We start from the raw sequence: 20,256 nt of genomic DNA on the forward strand, positions 1-20,256 counted from the left end.
GTCATCTCAAAGATTGTGAGCGTGAACAAGGCGATGAAAAGTTTTCATGGTTGGGACGTGTGCTTTCAAGTTTCTCAAATCGGAGTTGTATTCGAGAACTCAAAATGTTTAGCTCTCGTTTTCATGATCCTTGCCTTGAAAAATTCAAATTTGAAGGCAACACCCTATTTGCATCTGGTTGTTTTCGGCGCGGCAACTCAAAAGCGGTTATCCTACCTAAAGGAGAAACCTGAGATCCTCTCTCAAGAGAGTGATTGTTATAACGGACGTGAGAAAGAAACAAATAACTGAATGCAAGACAATGAAAAACATACATCAGATTTACGTGGTTCACTAATGTGACTACGTCCACGGGCAGAGAGAGAGAGAATATTTTATTATGTGAGGAAAAACATATAACATAGAAAATTAGACTAAATTCGTAGTCTAAAACAACTAGGGTAATAACCTATTTATACCCCCGCGTCGAAAACACGTTTTCCGCATAGGACAGGCGACATCCGCCTGATCGGGCGAAACATTTTCCTAATTCCAGAATTGTTATGGCCCGATCGGGCGACCTCGCCCTATCTTAGTTCGGTGAGTACGCTCGATCGGGCGGCTTCCCAAAACAGATGTTCGACGAAAATGTTACGGGTCCGATCGGGCGGCCTCGCCCGACCCGATCGGGTGGTACTCCAAAACTGCATTTTTACGTATTTCGTCGAACACATTCAAGGCATTAATCTTACACTAATGAGTCATCGTAGAACGTGACTCTTCAAAAGATCAAGAGCCAAGAATTCCAAGCAATAGGAGATTGTTAGGATTACTTATGCGGCAAGATGCAAAACTCGTCGTTGGTTGATAGTTATCTAGATTGTGAACAAGATTCGCCTCTCCCACCACCTCCGTCAGGTTTGCCTCAATCATCTCAATCATTGAACAACGACAACCTCCATTTCATGCGACTAATAAAGCTCCTTTAGTTTTGCCTGCTTTGTTTTATATTTTGTTGTATTAACATTAAATTGTACTATCTTTTTGAATTAATGCAAGTTTTATCATTGTCCAAAAAAATTTGGTTTATTAATTCGTGATTTTTTGGCAATTGAAGCAAAAAATACAAGTTAAAGTATAAGTTTACACAATCTTTTCGTAAAGCTAAGGTGCTTTTTCTCCTCTAAATACTTGCTCAAAAAAATGTAAAATTCTATTTTGAAATTTTTTTAGTTTAATCATTAGCATTTTATTGAGAATCTTGTGTCTGTTATTTCTCTAAAGATATCATCTTAGAGGCAAGGTCGGAAATGAGTTTCTCTTTTTGATCGGTCGGCAAATGAGTTTCTCTAACCTCAATGACATTATTTTACCTGTGTCTTTTCCCCACCTAAGGTTACCCATGGTTCACCATAGTGAGCAATTACTGGCATTTCAATTTTTATTTACTTTTTCTAAAAGGAGCCGTTTTGTGTAATTATTATTGCCAGCGAAGGTTACAATTGTCTATAAACTTTGGCCGTTAGATAACTAAAACTAGGGATGGCAGTGGGGCAGGTCAAGTAGGAGACCCGCCCCATCCCCGCCCAAGTGGGGCGGGATGGGTCTGAATTTGGTGGGGATAGGCCAGGGATGAAGATTAAAATTCTACTCGGAATGGGTGGTGGAGCGATTATAGATTTTTATGCTATCCCCACGCCATCCCTGCCCCGCCCCGTCCCCGCTCGCCCCACATATATATGATGAAAATTATTTTTATATACTTATATTATTAACAATTTTATCTTGCAAAATATAAATATGTGGTATGACGCAGGTACGAAGCGAGTGCAGATATCCATACGAATGGTAGGGGTGGGGATGAAGTGAGTGCGACGCGAGTATGAAGCAAGTACGGGTACCCATGCGGGTGGTGAATATAAATACGTACCTGGTGGGGCGGGGATGGGTCTGGAATTTTCCCCCGCAATGACTGGTGGGGAGGGGATGGGGATTGGAATTTTATGCGAGTACGAGTGTGAAGGTACCATCCTCCGCACCCGCCCCGCCCAATTGCCATCCCTAACTAAAACTTAGGGCCCGTTCAAATAGTTTTCTGTTTTTTGGTTTTTTGGTTTTCAAAGTCATATGATATATGTCTTCTAATGAATAAAAAATTAGTCAAATTTATTGAAAACTGACAACTAAAAAGTGAAAACCACTTTTTCTGATCCCCTGATGTTGGTTTTTAGTTTTCCAAAAAACTGAAAAACAAAGAACGATAACAAACAGACCCTTAACTATTTGCTCGACCCTTTTTATATCTGTATAGGTGGTCGTACTATCCCATCATTATAATTAGAAGGCACTCCCAGATGAACTAACAGAAAAAAAAAATACATATTTTGACGTCAGACCACCATCTTGGCTCTGTACATACAAAGAATATAAAATTAGATGTACATCCATCTAATCCGTTGGCCAACCCCGCCAGTGGCGGACCCATGGAACCAGAATGCTCTCCTCCCGGCATGACCAACTAATTTAGTTCTATCTTGACAAAATCAAAAGAAACTTGAGCAGGATATTAGATTAGTATTGCTAATGCTGTCTCCATGAAATATCATAGGCTGATAGCTCCCTAGCCTACCACTGCCTGAACATTATGCAGATGCTATCAGTAAAGAAGTGTCACAAAAGAAACTTGCGAACTAAAAAGCTGAAATGGCAGCATTGCGGACCTTGTGGTCATGATCCTGCGCCTTTAGCGCATCGATGATGCTATCAACCCATCTGCGGATAGACAAATTAGTTGATTTTAAGACACTATTTGATCAGGTGTCAACTAACCTATCTTATCCAACATGCAGGAACAGGATTACTAAATCGATACACCAACACATCTTGATTAAACATATACTCCAAACTTGTTCCTATACTGGGCTGCACTAAAAAATGCTGTACTGTGCATTATACAATTTTTAACTTATGCCTAAGCGAACATGGGTTCATCTTTTTGAACGGTTCTTGGTTGAATTGGCTTATTCCTAGAGTTCTAGTAGAGTGTTTTCTTGTAACAATATGATTCTCTTTGTATTAGAATTTTAATGCTTTTAGTTCTTTTGTAAAAAGTCAAAAGTTATAATGAAACTCTTAGAGTCATAAAAGTCTCTTCAAAGTAGAAGTTTTTTCATGTTAGAAATCTAACCATAGTAGAAGTCTTATGGTGTTAGAAATTTAAAGCTATTAGGAGTATGGCTAGTTTTCCTAGTTCTAGTAGGAATAAGACTCATGTAATCTTAAGCTCTATTAGAATTAAAACTCCAAGTCATGACAGGAGTATAAGTAATAATTCTAACGGTTTTTTCACCAAATACCCCGACAAATTAAGCAATTCACCATATATCATCAATGTTTCAGAATTGCACCGTAGTTTTTGAAAACGTGATACCCTTTTCCTAACTTCCGTTAACTCACCGTTAGCTTTATTTACCATTTTGTCATTATTAACCATAAACCCTAATTCTAATTCAACCCTAACTCTAACTCTAATCTTAAACCTAAACCATTACCCTAACCAATAACCTAACCCACCCATAATCCTAACCCCCTGCCAGCCCCCATAACCCTAAGCTTTATTTACCATGTTGTGTGTGTGATCATGGCTGTGACGGACGCGCATGGAGTGGGCAAGGCCGGCAGTGGGGGAGGCTGGTGGTGGGGGAGGGGGAGGGGTAGGGGTAGGGGTAGGGGTAGGGGTAGGGGCTGCCAAAGAGTTAGGGTTAGGGTAAGGGGAAGGGGAAGGGTTTAGGGGTAGGATTAGAGTAAGGGTTAGAGATGGATTAGGGTTAGGGTTAGGTTAGATTAGGGTCAGGGTTTAATGATGGCAAAATCGTAAATAAAGCTAACGGTGGGGTTAACGACAGTTAGGAAAAGGGTATCTGGTGCACGTTTTCGAAAACTCAAGGGTATACGATGCATTTCTGAAACATTGAGGGTATATGGTGAATTTCTTATTTTGTCTTGTTTTAAGCTTTTTAAGCATCTTAGTTTTTTAATCATCTTGTTTTACGCGTGTAAGATTAGCATTAGTTGCAGATTTACTTTACAAGTTTTCGTTAGTTTAAATTTGTTTCATGTACTTATATATATGGCTGAAATTCATTAACAAAAAGATGGAGTATTTTGATACAAAAGTAAACCTGAGTTTATGTTTGATTTTGGACTTATATTCCAAAATTGTCATTGTCTTTAGAGTGTGAATCTAAAATCAAGATCCTTTATTTAAACAAGTGATTAGATTGAGCTTTAATTTAAACGAGTGATTAGAATGAGCTTAGGTGAGATATTTAGGGAGTGAACCTAATTATATCATCTGAAATACATTCTAATTCGAACCTTTGGTATACTAGTGTTAGAACCCTTAATGGAGATTAAGTGAGCGAAGCTTATTCGAAACTAAGCTAAGTTTCGTTTGCGGAATCATAACATCAACCCAAAAGGAATTTACCTTGACCAAATTTTTCTTCCATATATCCTACTCAAATTTTTCTTCCTAGAGTCACTGATTTGACTAATCCTACTTCCATTTCATTTTCTTCTCCTACTCTTTTACTAATCATACACCCCCTCCTTCACCCACAAATTCTATAATTCCTACAAATTCTCGTGATCCAGTTCTTCTTAGAAGATCTACTAGAATAGTCCAACCTTCTCATCTATTGAAGGATTGTGTTCTAGCACTCTCAATTAACAACATTGCTGCAATATTTTTCTTCACATGATTTTCCAGCACAAGCCAAAGCATTTGTTGCTACTTCTGAATCAACTTGAACCTACTTCCTACTCAGAAGCTTCTAGTGATCCTTAATGGCTTGAAGCAATGGATAAAGAGATCACAAATTTCAATAATACTTGGGATGTTGTTCCTCCCCCTAAAGGCAAGAGACCCATTGGTTGCGAAAGGGTGTATAAAATCAAAAGGAAAGTTGATGGTTCATTGGATAGATATAAAGCAGTGCTTGTCGCAAAGGGGTTCACTCAAAAATATGGAATTGATTTCCAAGAAACACCAATGGTAAAATTGCCTACGATTAGAAGTATATTGGCTTTAGCAACTAGCAAAAGGTTGGATTTATACCAACCTGATGTAAATAATGCCTTCTTTCATGGAGATCTCCATGAAGAAGTGTATATATGAAGATGCCAAATGGTTTACCTAACTCTCAATAATGTTTGTAAGCTGAAGAAGTCTTTGTATGGCTTAAGGCTACCAAGTAGACAGTGGTTTGAGGAGTTGAATTCGGCTTTGCTCTCCCAAGGATTTGTTCAGTCCAAAAATTATAACTCCTTGTTCATTAAGAAGCATTCCTCTCAAAATCACTATTCTTGCTATGTATGTTCATGATATTATCCTCATAGGCAATCAATTGGATAGAATCACATCTTTGAAGGCTTATCTTCACAAGACTTTCAATATCAAGGACTTAGGGAAACTAATTTAATTCTTGGGTATTAAGTTTGTTCAAGTGATGATTGTTTCATTCTATCTCAGCAAAAGTTCACTAAAGAGCTTCTAAAAGATAGTGGACTTTCTTTCACTAAGTGTTAAGTTGCTGGCTGATGAAGTTGATCTTTACTCATATCGTGCAGCCTACAGAAACCTAGTAGGCAAGCTTAATTTCTTGACTCACACAAGACCATATCTTGCCTTTGCTATTCAAAGTTTGAGTCCATTCATGCACATTCCTCGTCTACTTCATTATCAGGCCCTAGTTCATACTCTTCATTACGTGCACCCTACTGCTAGTTAAGGAATTCTTCTTAAAGCATCACACCAACTTACTCTACAGGCCTATAGTGATACAGACTGTCAGCTTGTCCAAACACTAGTCCGAACACTAGAATATTTGTCACTGGCTATGTAATGATGCTTGGTAACTCTCCCATCAGTTGGAAGTCCAAGAAACAAGGGGCTACTTCAAAGTCCTCCTCAGAAGCAGAATATAGATCAGCAATGGCTCACATTGCTTCCGAAGTATGTTGGTTGGTCAGATTACTCACTGGACTTAGGATTACTTCTATCACCTCTGTTAAGCTACATTATGACAATATGCCTGCATTACATATAGCTAAAATTCCAGTTTTCCACAAAAGGACAAAACATATAGAAGTCAATTGCCATTTCAGAAGAGACAACGTTTTACAAGGTTTGCTACAACTATGTTATCAAAATCAGCTTGCAGATGTTTTTACCGAGGTCCTTCCTCTTCCTCAACACAAAGACCTCCTCTCCAAACTACGCATGATTCCTACCTCGCCAGTCCCTAGTTTGAGGGGGTGTTGAAGTTATCACTCCTGCCAACTCAGCCTAAGCATTGTAACTAACTGCCACAAACTGCTTAGTTAGTTGTAGTTAGTTGTTAGCCTCTCTCTATTTCTTTCCTTCTCTTCTAGATCATTGTATAAATAGTCTGATTTGCATTCTCTTCTCTCTTAACAATATCATTTTCTCTTATTCTGTGACTGATAAATAAACCTCTAAAAGAGAGAATTCTCTGTAAGAAAGTTTGATAGAAACGCTTCAATTGAGTTCAATTTCTCTATGTTCTTCACAAATATAAGTTCGTAAAACCTAACCTCCAGAAATCATAGTCCACAAAAGTGTCTGCAAAGGAGCGAACCAAATTGAAACAGAACCATAAAAAATTTTAAAAAGAAAATGGGACTTAGGACGTTTGGCTCCAAGAATAAACATATGCACATTTAGGCACTCTTTTCGTTTTCCTATTTATTCTTTGGACAATTAAAAGCACAAGTAAACTAAACACAGGTCTGCTCTCCAACCTTGCAGCCTTCATCCTATGCTTCCCATACGACAGCAGCCTTACTTCTTTTCAACTCTCACTGCCTTCAGGCCCTTACATGTTCCACATCAAAACTACCACTAAAAATAAGAATAGCTGAAGCCTACACATTCTTCCTCTATAGACTCCCTTTACATCACAGCTGAGTCCCGCTGCCTGCAGTCAATCAACCAGTGTCGAGACCTCATTTAATATAGCTTTCACATTATACTCCTTATTCCTGGAAAGGATACTGTTTCTATAACCAGATTGACAACAGAGTCGCTATAAAATAAAAAGATCCTTCGTCTCTGCTTTTATCCACAACTAAATGCTACAAAATGGCTATTCTATTATGTGTCATACTGGTTGACAGGACAAAACATAATAGCAATTTAAATTTAGGGTGAAGAATTACCCTTCAAGTCCAGGATTGAGCGGATAGTAGACATTTTGCAGGCCTAACTTTTTTGCAGCCAGAGCAGTTGTCTCACCAATACAAGCAACCGCATTATTCCACTCCCCCGCAGAAGGATTAACTTTGAGCCAAGCTCTACAGGAATTTGCAACGCAAACATCAGAAATACAACAGAGTAGGTTGGGAATCATGTTAGGCTCAAGAAATGAATAATAGCTCAAACTTGGGTCATATATGTTTAACATGTTTTGAGCCTCCATATAATTCCAACATGGGTCATATATGATATAGGTAATGCAATAAAAATTTGCGCATAGGAGGATCAGGTCAGCAAATTTCCAATAGATAGTTTATAAATATTTGTATCTGTAGAAGGCTAGATTCTAAAGCTTTCCCGCCAAAGAATTTTCAAAGAGAAGAAACTCACCGAACAGCAGAGGGGGAAGCAACTGCAATAACAGCAGAAGCAAAGGCTTGTTCTAAGAGCTGAGGATCGACATGCCGAACAGCCACCTAAAGGGAAGGTCAGAAAGTCAAACTTATGCAGTATTGAATTTAAAAGAACGATGATCTAGGATCACTGTTGGGGTCTGAGAAAGTGAAGATTTACATATTCACACCACTGACAATCAAGATTGATAGGTTGGCAAATATTCATATGATTTACTCCTCCAGAAGTCAAGATTGACTGATTGATTGATAGGAAGGTACACTGATAGAGTTCGCAAAGAAGAAAGGAGAGAGACAAAATAATATATATAGCATACCGTCGTATAGGTGTTTAGCCTGGTCACATCAAATCCCCGAGTTGAAAGGCCTTCCTCTGGAGTATAGCACAAAATGACAAAAAGCTTAACATTATTTGTCTACCTTGGGAGTTGGGAGCACAATATATTTATAATTTTTGACAGATGACATAGTGGCTTGTCAATTTCCATTGTGCTCTTCTTGTCTACAACTTATATGACAATTTGATCCAGAAAAGGAGTTCAGAGCTGAGCAAGACGCCACATTAAATGGAGTATCTAAAGAGTTATTGCAGAAAAAACATCAGAAACAACATTCTGCACATGCTCGACAACAGGGATTCTATACTGGAAACTACAGGACTTTCTAATCCAAAAACTTCATAATTTTTCAGAGCTCGAGTACTTTAAAGTTTAAAACACGAAAGGCCGGCTATCAGCACACAGGCCACCAACCTCTCCTAAACAAATACTTCCTCCGTTCTTTTTTAATTGCAACATCTTAGCTTTTCTACTATTCACAATTCACACTTTGACTATATATGATGATTTATACACAAGGATAAACATAGTCATATGAGATCTTGTTTGATCTGTCTCAATGTGCCGTTTTTTAATATCTTGTTTGCATAATTTTTATAAATACCTAACTAAAGTTATTAATGGTCAAACTTGTGCCTCAACAAATGTGATAATTCAAATGTTGCAATTTAAAAAAGAACGGAGGAAGTACTTCCTCCGTTCTTCATTAATTGCAACATATACTACTTTAGGTACTTTCATTTCAAGAGCAACAATTTCCTTTTTGGTAATAAAAGCTAGTCAAATGGACTGAATTGCCCTTCCTAAATCTAACTAAACTCTCATCAATTACCCACCCATATGGGTGCTTTTTCTCCTACCCCAACTTTTCATTTCCTTAAAAAGTAAGCCAAACCCTTCAAGATAGACATTTGATGCACTTAAGCGCAAAAGGGACTGGCTATCTGCACACAAGAAAGCACACATCCAAGATAGACATTTGTTGTACCCATATATTTATATGCAGCAATATCCCAGGGTTTCACACTAGTCTCTATATTTTTGGTGTCGCAACAATATTCTGACAGGGATCTTTCATATCTCAACAAGTCAACCCTCCAACTAGAAAAAAGGAAAGAACCATCAAACAGTGGTGTGCCTCAACACTCAGAGAGAGAGAAAGAGAGAGAGGGAGAGGAAATGGGCCATATGAAGGGTTGGAGATCCTGTTTCTACTTTAATTAAAATTTTCACAAGGCATTACATAATGGTATCCGAGATATTTTAATTTTCAATTTTTTCAAAATAGCAGATGCAATGGCTTGACTAAGTAATAAACTAATAATAATTAAAAAAAACAAAAACAACTAAGAGGATGGGGAATTTCTTTTATGGTTAGAGTCTATACAGTTATTTTACTTGAAATGTGTTGTACTGGTTGCGTTGTACACTTGCCTAGCTCTTACACTATCACAAAGTGCGAACGATCAGATCACATATCACTAACTCGTATAACGCAATATCTTTTTCAAGTTAAGAAGAAGCCAAACTCACAGAGGGCCACTAAAGCCAAACTAAATCCCAAGAAAATGCTTGGGGTAGGAATTGAACCCTAGACTTTGCTAGGGAAGATGGGAAAGCTCACTACTTGAGCCAACCCCAATTCTCAAATATATATATATATATATATATATATATATATATATATATATATTCGAGTTTATAAACTAATAATAATTAAAAAAAACAAAAACAACTAAGAGGATGGGGAATTTCTTTTATGGTTAGAGTCTATACAGTTATTTTACTTGAAATGTGTTTTACTGGTTGCGTTGTACACTTGCCTAGCTCTTACACTATCACAAAGTGCGAACGATCAGATCACATATCAGTAACTCGTATAACACAATATCTTTTTTAAGTTAAGAAGAAGCCAAACTCACAGAGGGCCACTAAAGCCAAACTAAATCCCAAGCAAATGCTTGGGGTAGGAATTGAACCCTAGACTTTGCTAGGGAAGATGGGAAAGCTCACTACTTGAGCCAACCCCAATTCTCATGTGTGTGTGTATATATGTATATATATATATATATATATATATATATATATATTATATATATATATATATATATATATTCGAGTTTATATATATCCCTGTCTGACGGGGACGTCACCAAATATCACTCCATGTACCTATTATATAGACAGATATGAGATATGTAAACTTGCTAGCTAATGGATTTCCAAACACAAGAAAGTAGTTCATATAGGGGTAATTATGGTTCTACTATGTAAGAGATTGGAAGATAACTAATTGCATTTGCTACGGATCATATGGTATATCTGCACATTGATGGTGACAACAATGCGCCACTTGAGAACTCAAAAGCAGATCAAGAAGAAGATAAAGGAAAACTGTTCTTTGATTGATACTTAATAATATGGAGATTGACTGTAAAATAAAGGTAGTAACAAGCACTCGGGAGGCTTGTTCCTCTCCCAAAACTAACTTAATAAATCCTCCAATATTTTCTTGATGATTTCTTCTATCCCGAATCTCCTCTATTTATAGTATACTTGCCTAACTGCCCAAGCTAAACAATATAACTAGTGTGTATTACAAAAGTACCCTTGCGCTCCCTAGGCTAGTCTATTACACCGGGAAGAGATCAAAGATGATTTTGGATAGAGGACGTTGGAAACGATAAGTAGAACTTAAATTTGATGGAGCATATGGAGCTAGACATAAGAAAAAATTGAGGTAGAGGATCTATGCGGACAGCCCCCATTGTCAATCTAAAAATCTTTCATCGATTAAAGAATCTTTTATCGAGATTCGACCCATAACTGATGGCTGCTGCAAAGAGAGTGAGAGCCCAGAGGTACAAGAGAAACAGAGAGAGAGGGTGCGAGAGCAGGGAGTGGCAAAGAGAGATTTATAGCAATACGTCTTGCTAGACTCACCTATCTCATTGCTAGCTTTTACTGATGCTGGATACAAGACCCTACATTTTTCATCCCCATGCTTTGGAAGCTCCGACGCCAGAACCTTAGCAGTTGCTGAAATGAAAAGGATCAAATATCAACAGTGCTAACAGCTAAATAAGTTGACAAAGTAAAAATAATTACTACAATTACATAGTTCACTATCAGCTTCGAACTATTTATATGTCAAGCAAATTTGAAAAGAGAATTCATTCTTTTACTTGAATTCACAAGCCACCAGCATCTCGTACCTGCATTTGCCAATTCAGAGAATACCACTGACCAAAGCCAGATAACACGTAACATGAATAGCAGAGCTAAACTCTCAAAAATGCTTAATGTCCAGAACAAAAATCAATTTGACAATCTTTCCAATGCCAAATTGCAGTCAGTATGCTGCAACGAGTAGGTGCAAAAATTGGAGACAGCATACTGGTATTCTTCTCTATACTTTTTCTGGGAGCCAGAATGTATCTGAATCTTATTTTCAGAACATCATAGCATTCGTAAAACAAAAGATAGTACCATTTGACAAACCAGATGACAACAGAAAAAGACAATAAGCAGCATACACAGTCTACAAATTGGTTCCAGTATACTACAACACTAAATGATACTCCAGGCAATGCATCAAACATGTACACAAAAAACCCAAACAGTAATTCTTTACAAAGACCCATTAGCCTAAAATTATTCGAAATGTGCAATCCCAAACTATATTAATCAGTATGTGCAGTACCACAAATAATGATAACATCGTAAGGAAATGACATAGACAAACTGAAAATAGGAAGGCTAGGTGGGAGGAGGTAGAACAGTAGCAATAAAAGTTATAAAAATCGCGATTCAAATCTTAAAATCTTACGATTTTACGATTCAAAATATGGTAGGCGATTCGATTCGCGATTCTAGACGATTCTATACATTTCTGTTGACTAGCGAAAACCTCGCAAGTTTCAATCATGCTAACAAAGAAAATAAGAGATATATATTGTTAGTTATTGCCAATATAGTGGGTAAACAAGTTTTTTTTTTCCAATTTTCAGGTCTTTTAACTTATAATTTTAGCATATTCAATGAACATTGAGTGCAATATCTTGATTATACATGTTTGTAGAATCTTACGATTCTACGATTCGATTCTAAAGGTTGATTTCGATTCAAACTAGAATCTCGATTTTAACAACATTGGCAGTAATACTTACTAACTGAATCCCACATACAAGGTCAACCAATCATGCTCATATACAAATTCAGTTTCTTTTAAGGGACCAACACTATCTTATCGGTAATTTAACGATTAATTAGTAGGCATAAACAAAAATTTATACTCCCTCCGTTTTTTGATACCAGTTACACTTCTCTTAACACAAGAACCAAGGAAATACTGCAAAAGTTGGTGGGGAAAATGAAAAAGGTGGGGTTAAGGAGTGAGAAACAAGTGTAAAGTAAGGAGATGTAAGTAATAAAGTAAAAGATTATGGTGGGTCCTATGTCCCAAAATAGAAGAAAAAAAAAGTGAGTATATTTTTGTGAAACGTACAAAAAGTAAAGTGAGTAAATCTTTGTGAACGGAGGGAGTAACACCAAAGCCATCCAGAAGGCTACACATGATGCAATCCATGACAATTTGAGGAACAAAGTCACAGTCACACTAATATAAGCCTAGAATTAGAGTGTAAAAATGTAAAGATGAGAGTGTATGACAAACTTTCACCAAGAAAACAAAATGTGTCACATATTCACGAATGTATGTAAAAAATTTCCATAAAATTGTGATAAGCATGCCATGATAGAATGACTTATAGTAAGATCTAAGATACCTATTATTTGTATAAAAGACCATCCAATTCCAAAAGGCTTTGAACAAAATAAAAGACAATCAAATTCATTAATAACTTTTATCTCATCTATGCATGAGATTCACCTTTTGATGGTGCAAATGCAATTTTAAGGCCATTAGATGACTGCCCCACATCCTTGAACACACTGGCTGTACCAGCACCAACTACTCCAACTTTAACACTTGGTGACCCAGCAGTCCTATCCATAAAAGTAGCAAACAGATAAGTAATATCAAAGCAAAACAAATAGACAGGGACAATTGACGAATCAAGATATACCAGTATAAATGAAATACAAAAGCAGAAAAAAAAAAAAAAGAATCAGTGTAAAACAAGGAATATAATTCAACCAGAAACAAACTTATCAGGAATCAAAAAATATATCGGTAAATTCTTCTTCCGCTCCAAAATGATTGCAACACTTGCCTTTTTTAGTAGTTCTTTAATTAATGAAACACTTCTATAGATAAAAAAAAAAAAGATATACCCACACATGGGACCACTCACACTAAATAACTTTTCTCTCTCCTTATTATAACATAGATATTGACACAATATCCCACTACCAACTCCCTCCTAAATTTCCATGCCAAAGGCAAGTGTTGTTTTAATTATGGAGCGGAGGAAGTAGCAACCAATAAGATGACTTTGAAGGTACCTGCTATCCTCAACTAAGAAACTAGAAAAGAGTAACTACTGAGATGTCAATGGATCTCAACCTCTACAAGAAGACTAAGGGCTCTACTAAATACTAATACAACCATCAATAAGCCAGTGAAACAAAGACTACCTTCCATTCTGGTTCTGCCACTGACATTTTCCTTTAGCACCCTCACTAATGGCTCAATCTGACCAAAAACTAATCCAAAGTAGACAATGCAGATCACTTAAATGCAGACATCTCAGGATTTCAAAGGATAGAAATTCCTATACTACAGAGATTGGAGGTCTAATGAACAACTTCCAGAATAAGTAGAATGCAAGACATATAGCTGTTTTCAAACAATTTGAGGCTAGAGAGAGTTATTCGATGGGTATAGAGGAGGTAATATTGGAACTACAGCAGAATTAGTCTAGTCCAGAGAGAAAGCGAGTTAGCTCTATACATACAAGAGATTAGTGAGAAGAAGAGGCATGAAGAATATTATGGAGTTTGTATTTGAGAAAGAACAAGCCTCTCGAAAGCTTGAATATCATTTACATCTTCTATAATTCTCATATTATCAATCAAATTTATCTTTTCCCTTACAGACCCCAAAAATCCAGTTTATTACAGAGTCATCAAGAATCCGACAGGATTCAAAAATAGAAGGGCCTATATCGCACAAAAGAAAAGTCCATAACAGCAAGTTAAAGTATACACCTCCATGCTTCTAGAAACACCAACCCCGCCTCAGGAGAAGTGATAACGATCCAATCAAATCTGGTTTCTGCAGTAGTCAATAAATAATTCAGCAGTAATTTCCTTAAATATAAAGCATATAAATTATATCTGAAGCTGCAATAAAGAAAAACAGGACATGATAATGAAATGTGAAAATAACAGGCTGCAATTCAACCTTGCCTACACGAATTTAGTGTAGAGAACTTCAAGGTCTAGTTTCCCAATCTTTCAGATTTGTCTTAATTAGATTGACCAAACACAGACTTGAAATTAAATATTGAGCAATTACTGCCAGTTGAAGCTTCCTCTGTTTAGAATAATCATTACCATCACTTCACTAACTATGGAAAAATGAAATCCGCAGTTTATATCTTTTCTATACTATTAAATTGTATTTAGAAACAGCCTATAATGATCTCTCACTAAAACAATAGACCTGAGAACATTTGTCTTCATTGACTCGAGGGTGCAACATAAGCATATGTTATTACAAAAATCAGATAGATTGCAACTAGGAATAATTAAAGTAAATGGTGATAAAGATAAGCCTGACTTAAAGAGTTTGGCATTGACTGAGTAATTAGTTGTTTTATACACCTTAAATAAATTATTGCTGTCTTCCACAATGATCTTCATTTTTACTGTAGCACCAACATAACAGAGAACAGAGGAAAAGTGTGGTCAATGGATCCGTTGAGAGTATACATAGACCGAGTAGTGAGGATGTGGATCCCATAAGGTGAGCTAGTTGAGGGTTAATTGGAGAACTTTCCTTGCATAAATAGGAAATAAGCTAAAAAGGGAAGAACTTTATAATTAAAGGAAAAGAGGGAAGAGCTTTGCGGAACACAGGGACTAAAACATTTATTCTCCAAAAAGAACTTACACCTTTTTTGCAACTTTACATACGATACAACTGTGCTTTTAAATAGCTACCCACCTCTTGTAGATGGGCACAACTTCACATACTGTCAAAAATCATGATTTCAATACAAGAAATTCGGTTTTGAGGAGTGATCAATAATATCTATTGGGTATTATTGTAGTATTTGATAGTTGAATAAATACTTAACATGAGATTTTAGAAATTAGGGAAAAAATATTAAGCATAATTTAAATTCTTGATGAATTAGAATGGGAATTGATTAGTTGATTACTGAAAGTTTTATACGTTGAGCATACTATGTTAAACATAGAGAAATGAGAAACTGATACAGGAGCATTTCTAGCACTTGCATACAAGAGTATCTCCTTAAACCTTGGCTCAATTGATGTACATGGAGGACTCTTCATGGGAATGACTACTAAGGTAGTAGCATGTTTGCTAACTAACCAAGGTAGTGGATAGGCGTGTGTTTCTAACATGTCTATGAGGATCCTAATTCTATTAGGATTCATATCTTTAATTGTTTTCCTAGTTAGAGTTGAATTAGGAATCATGGTTTTGCCTACGTTCTTTAAAACGATGGATTTTACATGATTCAAAGAGTCTAAGGAGTCTAGGAATTAGGGACTTGTCCTAATCCTACTAGGTTTATGTTTTTGTCAAGTAGTATAAATACAAAGCTATGTAGTTCGAATTTCTCTACAGATTAATAAGAATTTTCGTGAGCTTTGAGCTTTGTGTTAAACATTGATTGTTTACAAACCCTCTTGAGTGTTGGTGGCTTAGCCTTTATGCATTCAAAACCCTTAGTATTATTCCTTGTGGTGGCTTAGCCTTTATCATTGAATAATCTAAGTACTATCCTAGTTACTTGGTTACTTTGAATTGAGTTCTTGTTATTGATTACTTAGCTTCCGCACAAGTATTTGATTCTTGAAGAATAAATACATCAGAAACGCATAGAGAAACATGGAGAAACGCATGGAAGCGCAAACGAATCGTGTTCCCCATATGTGAATTTTTCTCTTGAATTTCAAGTTTCAAAAGCAGTTAAAATTAAAATCTCTAAAGAATCCATTTGTAAAGTCCTTCACGCCCTTACGAAAATAGAGGAGAAACAAAGAAAAAGAAAAAAAATGTTAATGCATGTAAAGAAGACAACAAACTGTCAACAAAAGAGACACAAAACTTAAACTATACCAATTAAAGCAGAGTGAAGCTTGTCTAAGTCAGGTCCCTCTGCGTGCTCAATGAGAGGCAGCTCCAAGCAGTGGATGCCATGTTTTGCCTGCCGCCAAGGCTCAAGATGTCAATACCCAAGAGTGCAAGCTAGTCATATGCCAGTCAAGAAAAGAAAAATAAATAAACAAAAATAACAGCAACATTAATAGACAAGTACTTGAATGTGGTTAACTGCAAGTCATTTCCAAGTTATGCAGGCATCTCAAACATAACGATGAGAGATAGATCTTCATATTGCCAGAATGTCATCAGATTATTACCATGAATATGAATAGCTAAAGCAAGATAAATTAAGAATTCCCACTTACAAGTATTTGTTTGATTCATTCGTCTTCTTTGAAAATCTAACTTGCACAGGCATCAATACTTGCTAAACCTCGGTCTTGTTAGGGCTTCTAAGACTGTTGGCACTGCTAGCCCAAAGACCATGGTCATTTGTTGCTAAGCATCCAAATGACATTTCAGCTTCTCTCCTAAAAAGAAAAGGCAAAAGCAAGTAGAGGGTTCTATGTAAGAGGCTATACTAATGAGCTCTTTCTGCTAGATTAGCAAGAAATTCCAACTAAGGAAAGAAAAGGCAAAGATTTTTTTTCCCATTACAAAGAGCGTGCTCTATATTTCACAGTGAAAGGAAATCCCACAAGTCGCTTGGTGATGGTGATTAAACAATTGATAACTTAAAATCTTCAAACAAAAGAGAGAAAATTATAATTAAAGCTCTTTCTTAGCTGGAATCAAATGGATTTAAACAAGTTAAAAACTTTTGTCATGTAGATAAAATGATGATGGTAGGTTAATCTGGAAACCTGAAGGACAAGCAACAAGATCTAAAATAGTAACAGGTGCATTTATGGGAGTCTAGTGGTATGAGTAAGGAAAACTAAAAGACCAATTGTGTTTCAGTTAATATATACTAGTGTAAAACATGAAATACAATAGAACATTAGAAGACATGTACCATATTTAATATGTCACTTCTATTAGAGTCACAAGAGAACTTCTCATCTTCGGTATATGATAAATTTATATGACAATGCATGTTAACTTGTCGTGCCTAATATTTGCAGGCATGTCGCCAATTGATGATTCTTTTACCCCTGTCTGTTTGTATATCTGCGCATAGAGTTCTCTGTTAATAGCCTAAGTCACTTTTAATGATCATGGTCAAGTATATTATCTATTATCACCACATAATATAAGGACTTTTGCTATAGATAACACTAAATTTTAGGAATAGATAGATAGAGCTCTGAGTGACAATAAACTTGTGCTTCTTGCTTAATGCGTTACATTAGCTCCGTTTGGTTGGATGAAAAACATTTTCAACAAAAACGCTTTTCCTTGAAAAATCATTTTATGGGGTAAAACACAATTTTATATTAGTTTTCTTTTGTTTGCTCCAATGGATGGGAAAAATAAGGGAAGGTAAGGAACACGGAGGAAAATCCAGCATGCCTTAAAAAATATACTTCCTCCGTTTTTTATTAGATGTTACAGTTTCCTTAATTTGCATGTTTCGAAATAGATGTTACACTTTTTTTCCGAAATTGATAAGTTTTGCCTTGTGAAATGACTAATTTACCCTTACTTTTAACAATTAATCAAAATTAAACCTATTTAATTTAACTCAATTTAACCTAAATTAACAATTAACAATTAAGCACCCTCCCTCTTCCACCCACCCTAACAGTCCAACCCCCTCCCCACCACTGCAGCAGCCCCTCTCCCCACCACCGCAGCCCACCCAACCCCACTACACATGCCGAAAACCCCAATAAACTTGCCGGAAACCCCACCCACCCACCGGAAACCCCACCCCACCCACCGAAAAACCCACTCCACCCACCGGAAAACCCACCCCACCCACCGAAAAACCCACCCCACCCACCTAAAACCTCACCCCACCCGCCGAAACCCTCAACTCACGCGCCGAGAACCCCACCCAACCTCGAAAACACAAACCCAAAACCCCAACCACCCCTCGAAAACCCCATCCCACCCGCCGAAAACCCCACCCGTCGAAAACCCGTTGCGCAACTGCAAGGGAGGAGAAGGGGAGGGGGGGTGCGCGTTCAGCAGGGGAAGGGGAGGGAGAGGAGAGGGTGTCCGTGGTCGAATTGGTGGCGTCGGGGTCGCGGCGGTGGCGCACTGTTGTAGCCCACTGGTGGTGGTGGCTCAATGGTGTTCCCCACTCCCTTTAATCCCCACCCTTACTTTCTCTTAATCACTCCTTGAATTTTTGTCTAGCTAAGCGGATTTTTCAAAAGTGTAACATCTAATAAAAAATGGAGGAAGTATATATTTTCCACATTTCACAAACCAAACAAAGGAAAACCGGAAAACCATTTTTCCTAGATAATGTTTCCACACAACCAGTCCCTCTATGTCGATTTCTGATAGAGTATTCTGCATACCCTATCCTGTATACACCTTGACCTCCTCAGATAGAGAGGGTCCGATTATTGCACATTGTTTTCGATTAATGAAGAGCAATGTTAATTTAGATAATCCTACTGAACTGATAACATCTGGATAACCAGCGCCAAGAATACAAAATCATATGCAATTATTAAGGATTTTCAAATTCAACCAAATTTTTTTCTAACATCCTAATATTCTTCCAACTCATCCTAAGTTCCAACCTTGACAAGAAGTTCCGAATTTTTACTTAACAAACCTATAAATTGACCCAATTACAACTGAGTTGATTCAAGTAAGTGTAACTTAATTCTTTAACTTCCTATTAAAATGCAACCCAAAATGCATAAAATTAGCATTTCCAATCAATTAATAAAACGAAAAAGAGGAATATAATGACAGAAATTATGCTTAAAGATAAACAATATTACCAGAGCAGTGATGAGCTTGCCATTCTTGCCACGTTCTCTGGTAACGACAACTTCGGGGTTGAAATGCAATGATGAAGAGGTGGCTGAAGATGCTCGGATTGAGACCGAAGGAAAACGGATTTGGCCACGAAGCTTAGCGGAAGGGGAAAAGGAAGACAACAATGGAGGAGAGAGAAAGGATTGAAGAGTGATAGAACCCATTTTTGGACGCTAAAAAATGAAAAGATTTTGGGAAGGAAAACGTCAGATTCTTCACTCAGAGAAGAAATAAAATGGAAATTTCAGTTTTTTTTTTTTTTTTTTGAAAGAAAATGGAAATTTCAGTTTGTTGGGTTTATATCAACAGAAACTTCTAACCGTTGTAAACCGTGAACGGATAAAACAGCGCCGTATTTTGCCGTCCATGATTAGACACTTCTTTGCAGTTATGCAGTGATATGATGTATTACCGGGTGAATTATTCACCTGGCACAATATATACCGCACTTCGCGGGAGAAAATGAAGAACACAACAATAAGAGCATACTCTCCAATCTTGCATAAAATCTCTCTATAATACAACACGTTATCAGCACGAATTCGTTCTACTATTAAAAGGTAGTTCTTCTCAACTGCTAAAAAAAAATTTTCTAAAAAAAAAAAAGGATCACCAATGTAATGGGATCAATACTATTCTAAATAATGTATCTCTTTGTAGTTTATATTTTATTATAGAACGTAATAGTGTACCTTGCACCACAAACCTGGTAGAGGAGTTGGTAGTACACCCTAACGCCATATACTCACGTTAATAGACATGTCGGTGAATGCCGACAAACCACTATCCCTAACCTCAATGATAACCCTCCTCCAGAGCCACCAACTTAAAACCGTCAAACTCCTAATAATAATAATAAAAGGAGTAGGGACGATGAGGGTCCTTCCGTCAGCAACAAGCGACGGCAAAGTAATTAACTGGCGGTATCGGCTCGGCCGCCGCCAAGCAAGTCGCGTGCAATACCCCGATAATTCTCTTTTTCTAGAAAATACTTTTATAATAAACCTTAGAGAATTACCCAGACATTATCGCCCGTGTGAT

At 37.0% G+C, this 20,256-nt stretch overlaps 1 protein-coding gene across 3 annotated transcripts; it reads right to left on the minus strand.

Moving 5' to 3' along the window:
- Positions 1 to 2,249: 2,249 nt before the first annotated feature.
- On the minus strand, positions 2,250 to 20,034 carry LOC104898979 (uroporphyrinogen-III synthase, chloroplastic). 3 transcript variants are annotated; one of them, XM_010686120.4, is made up of 10 exons: positions 19,179 to 20,033; positions 16,288 to 16,375; positions 14,181 to 14,247; positions 12,901 to 13,016; positions 10,953 to 11,048; positions 7,989 to 8,044; positions 7,649 to 7,734; positions 7,222 to 7,356; positions 2,700 to 2,751; positions 2,250 to 2,614 (listed from the first exon to the last, which is right to left on the minus strand). In XM_010686120.4, the coding sequence occupies exons 1-10, from the start codon at positions 19,377 to 19,379 to the stop codon at positions 2,600 to 2,602; spliced, it is 912 nt and encodes a 303-aa protein (XP_010684422.2). In that variant the 5' UTR covers positions 19,380 to 20,033; the 3' UTR covers positions 2,250 to 2,599. The 3 variants fall into 3 exon arrangements, with proteins under 3 accessions (XP_010684422.2, XP_019105162.2, XP_048501164.1); XM_019249617.3 differs by having other exon boundaries at positions 2,250 to 2,751; XM_048645207.2 differs by lacking the exons at positions 2,250 to 2,614; positions 2,700 to 2,751 and adding an exon at positions 6,646 to 6,980 and having other exon boundaries at positions 19,179 to 20,034.
- Between the last annotated feature and the right edge of the window lie 222 nt (positions 20,035 to 20,256).

The sequence above is a fragment of the Beta vulgaris genome, chromosome 1 (assembly GCF_026745355.1).
Source record: "Beta vulgaris subsp. vulgaris cultivar EL10 chromosome 1, EL10.2, whole genome shotgun sequence".
Classification (NCBI taxonomy): domain Eukaryota; kingdom Viridiplantae; phylum Streptophyta; class Magnoliopsida; order Caryophyllales; family Amaranthaceae; genus Beta; species Beta vulgaris.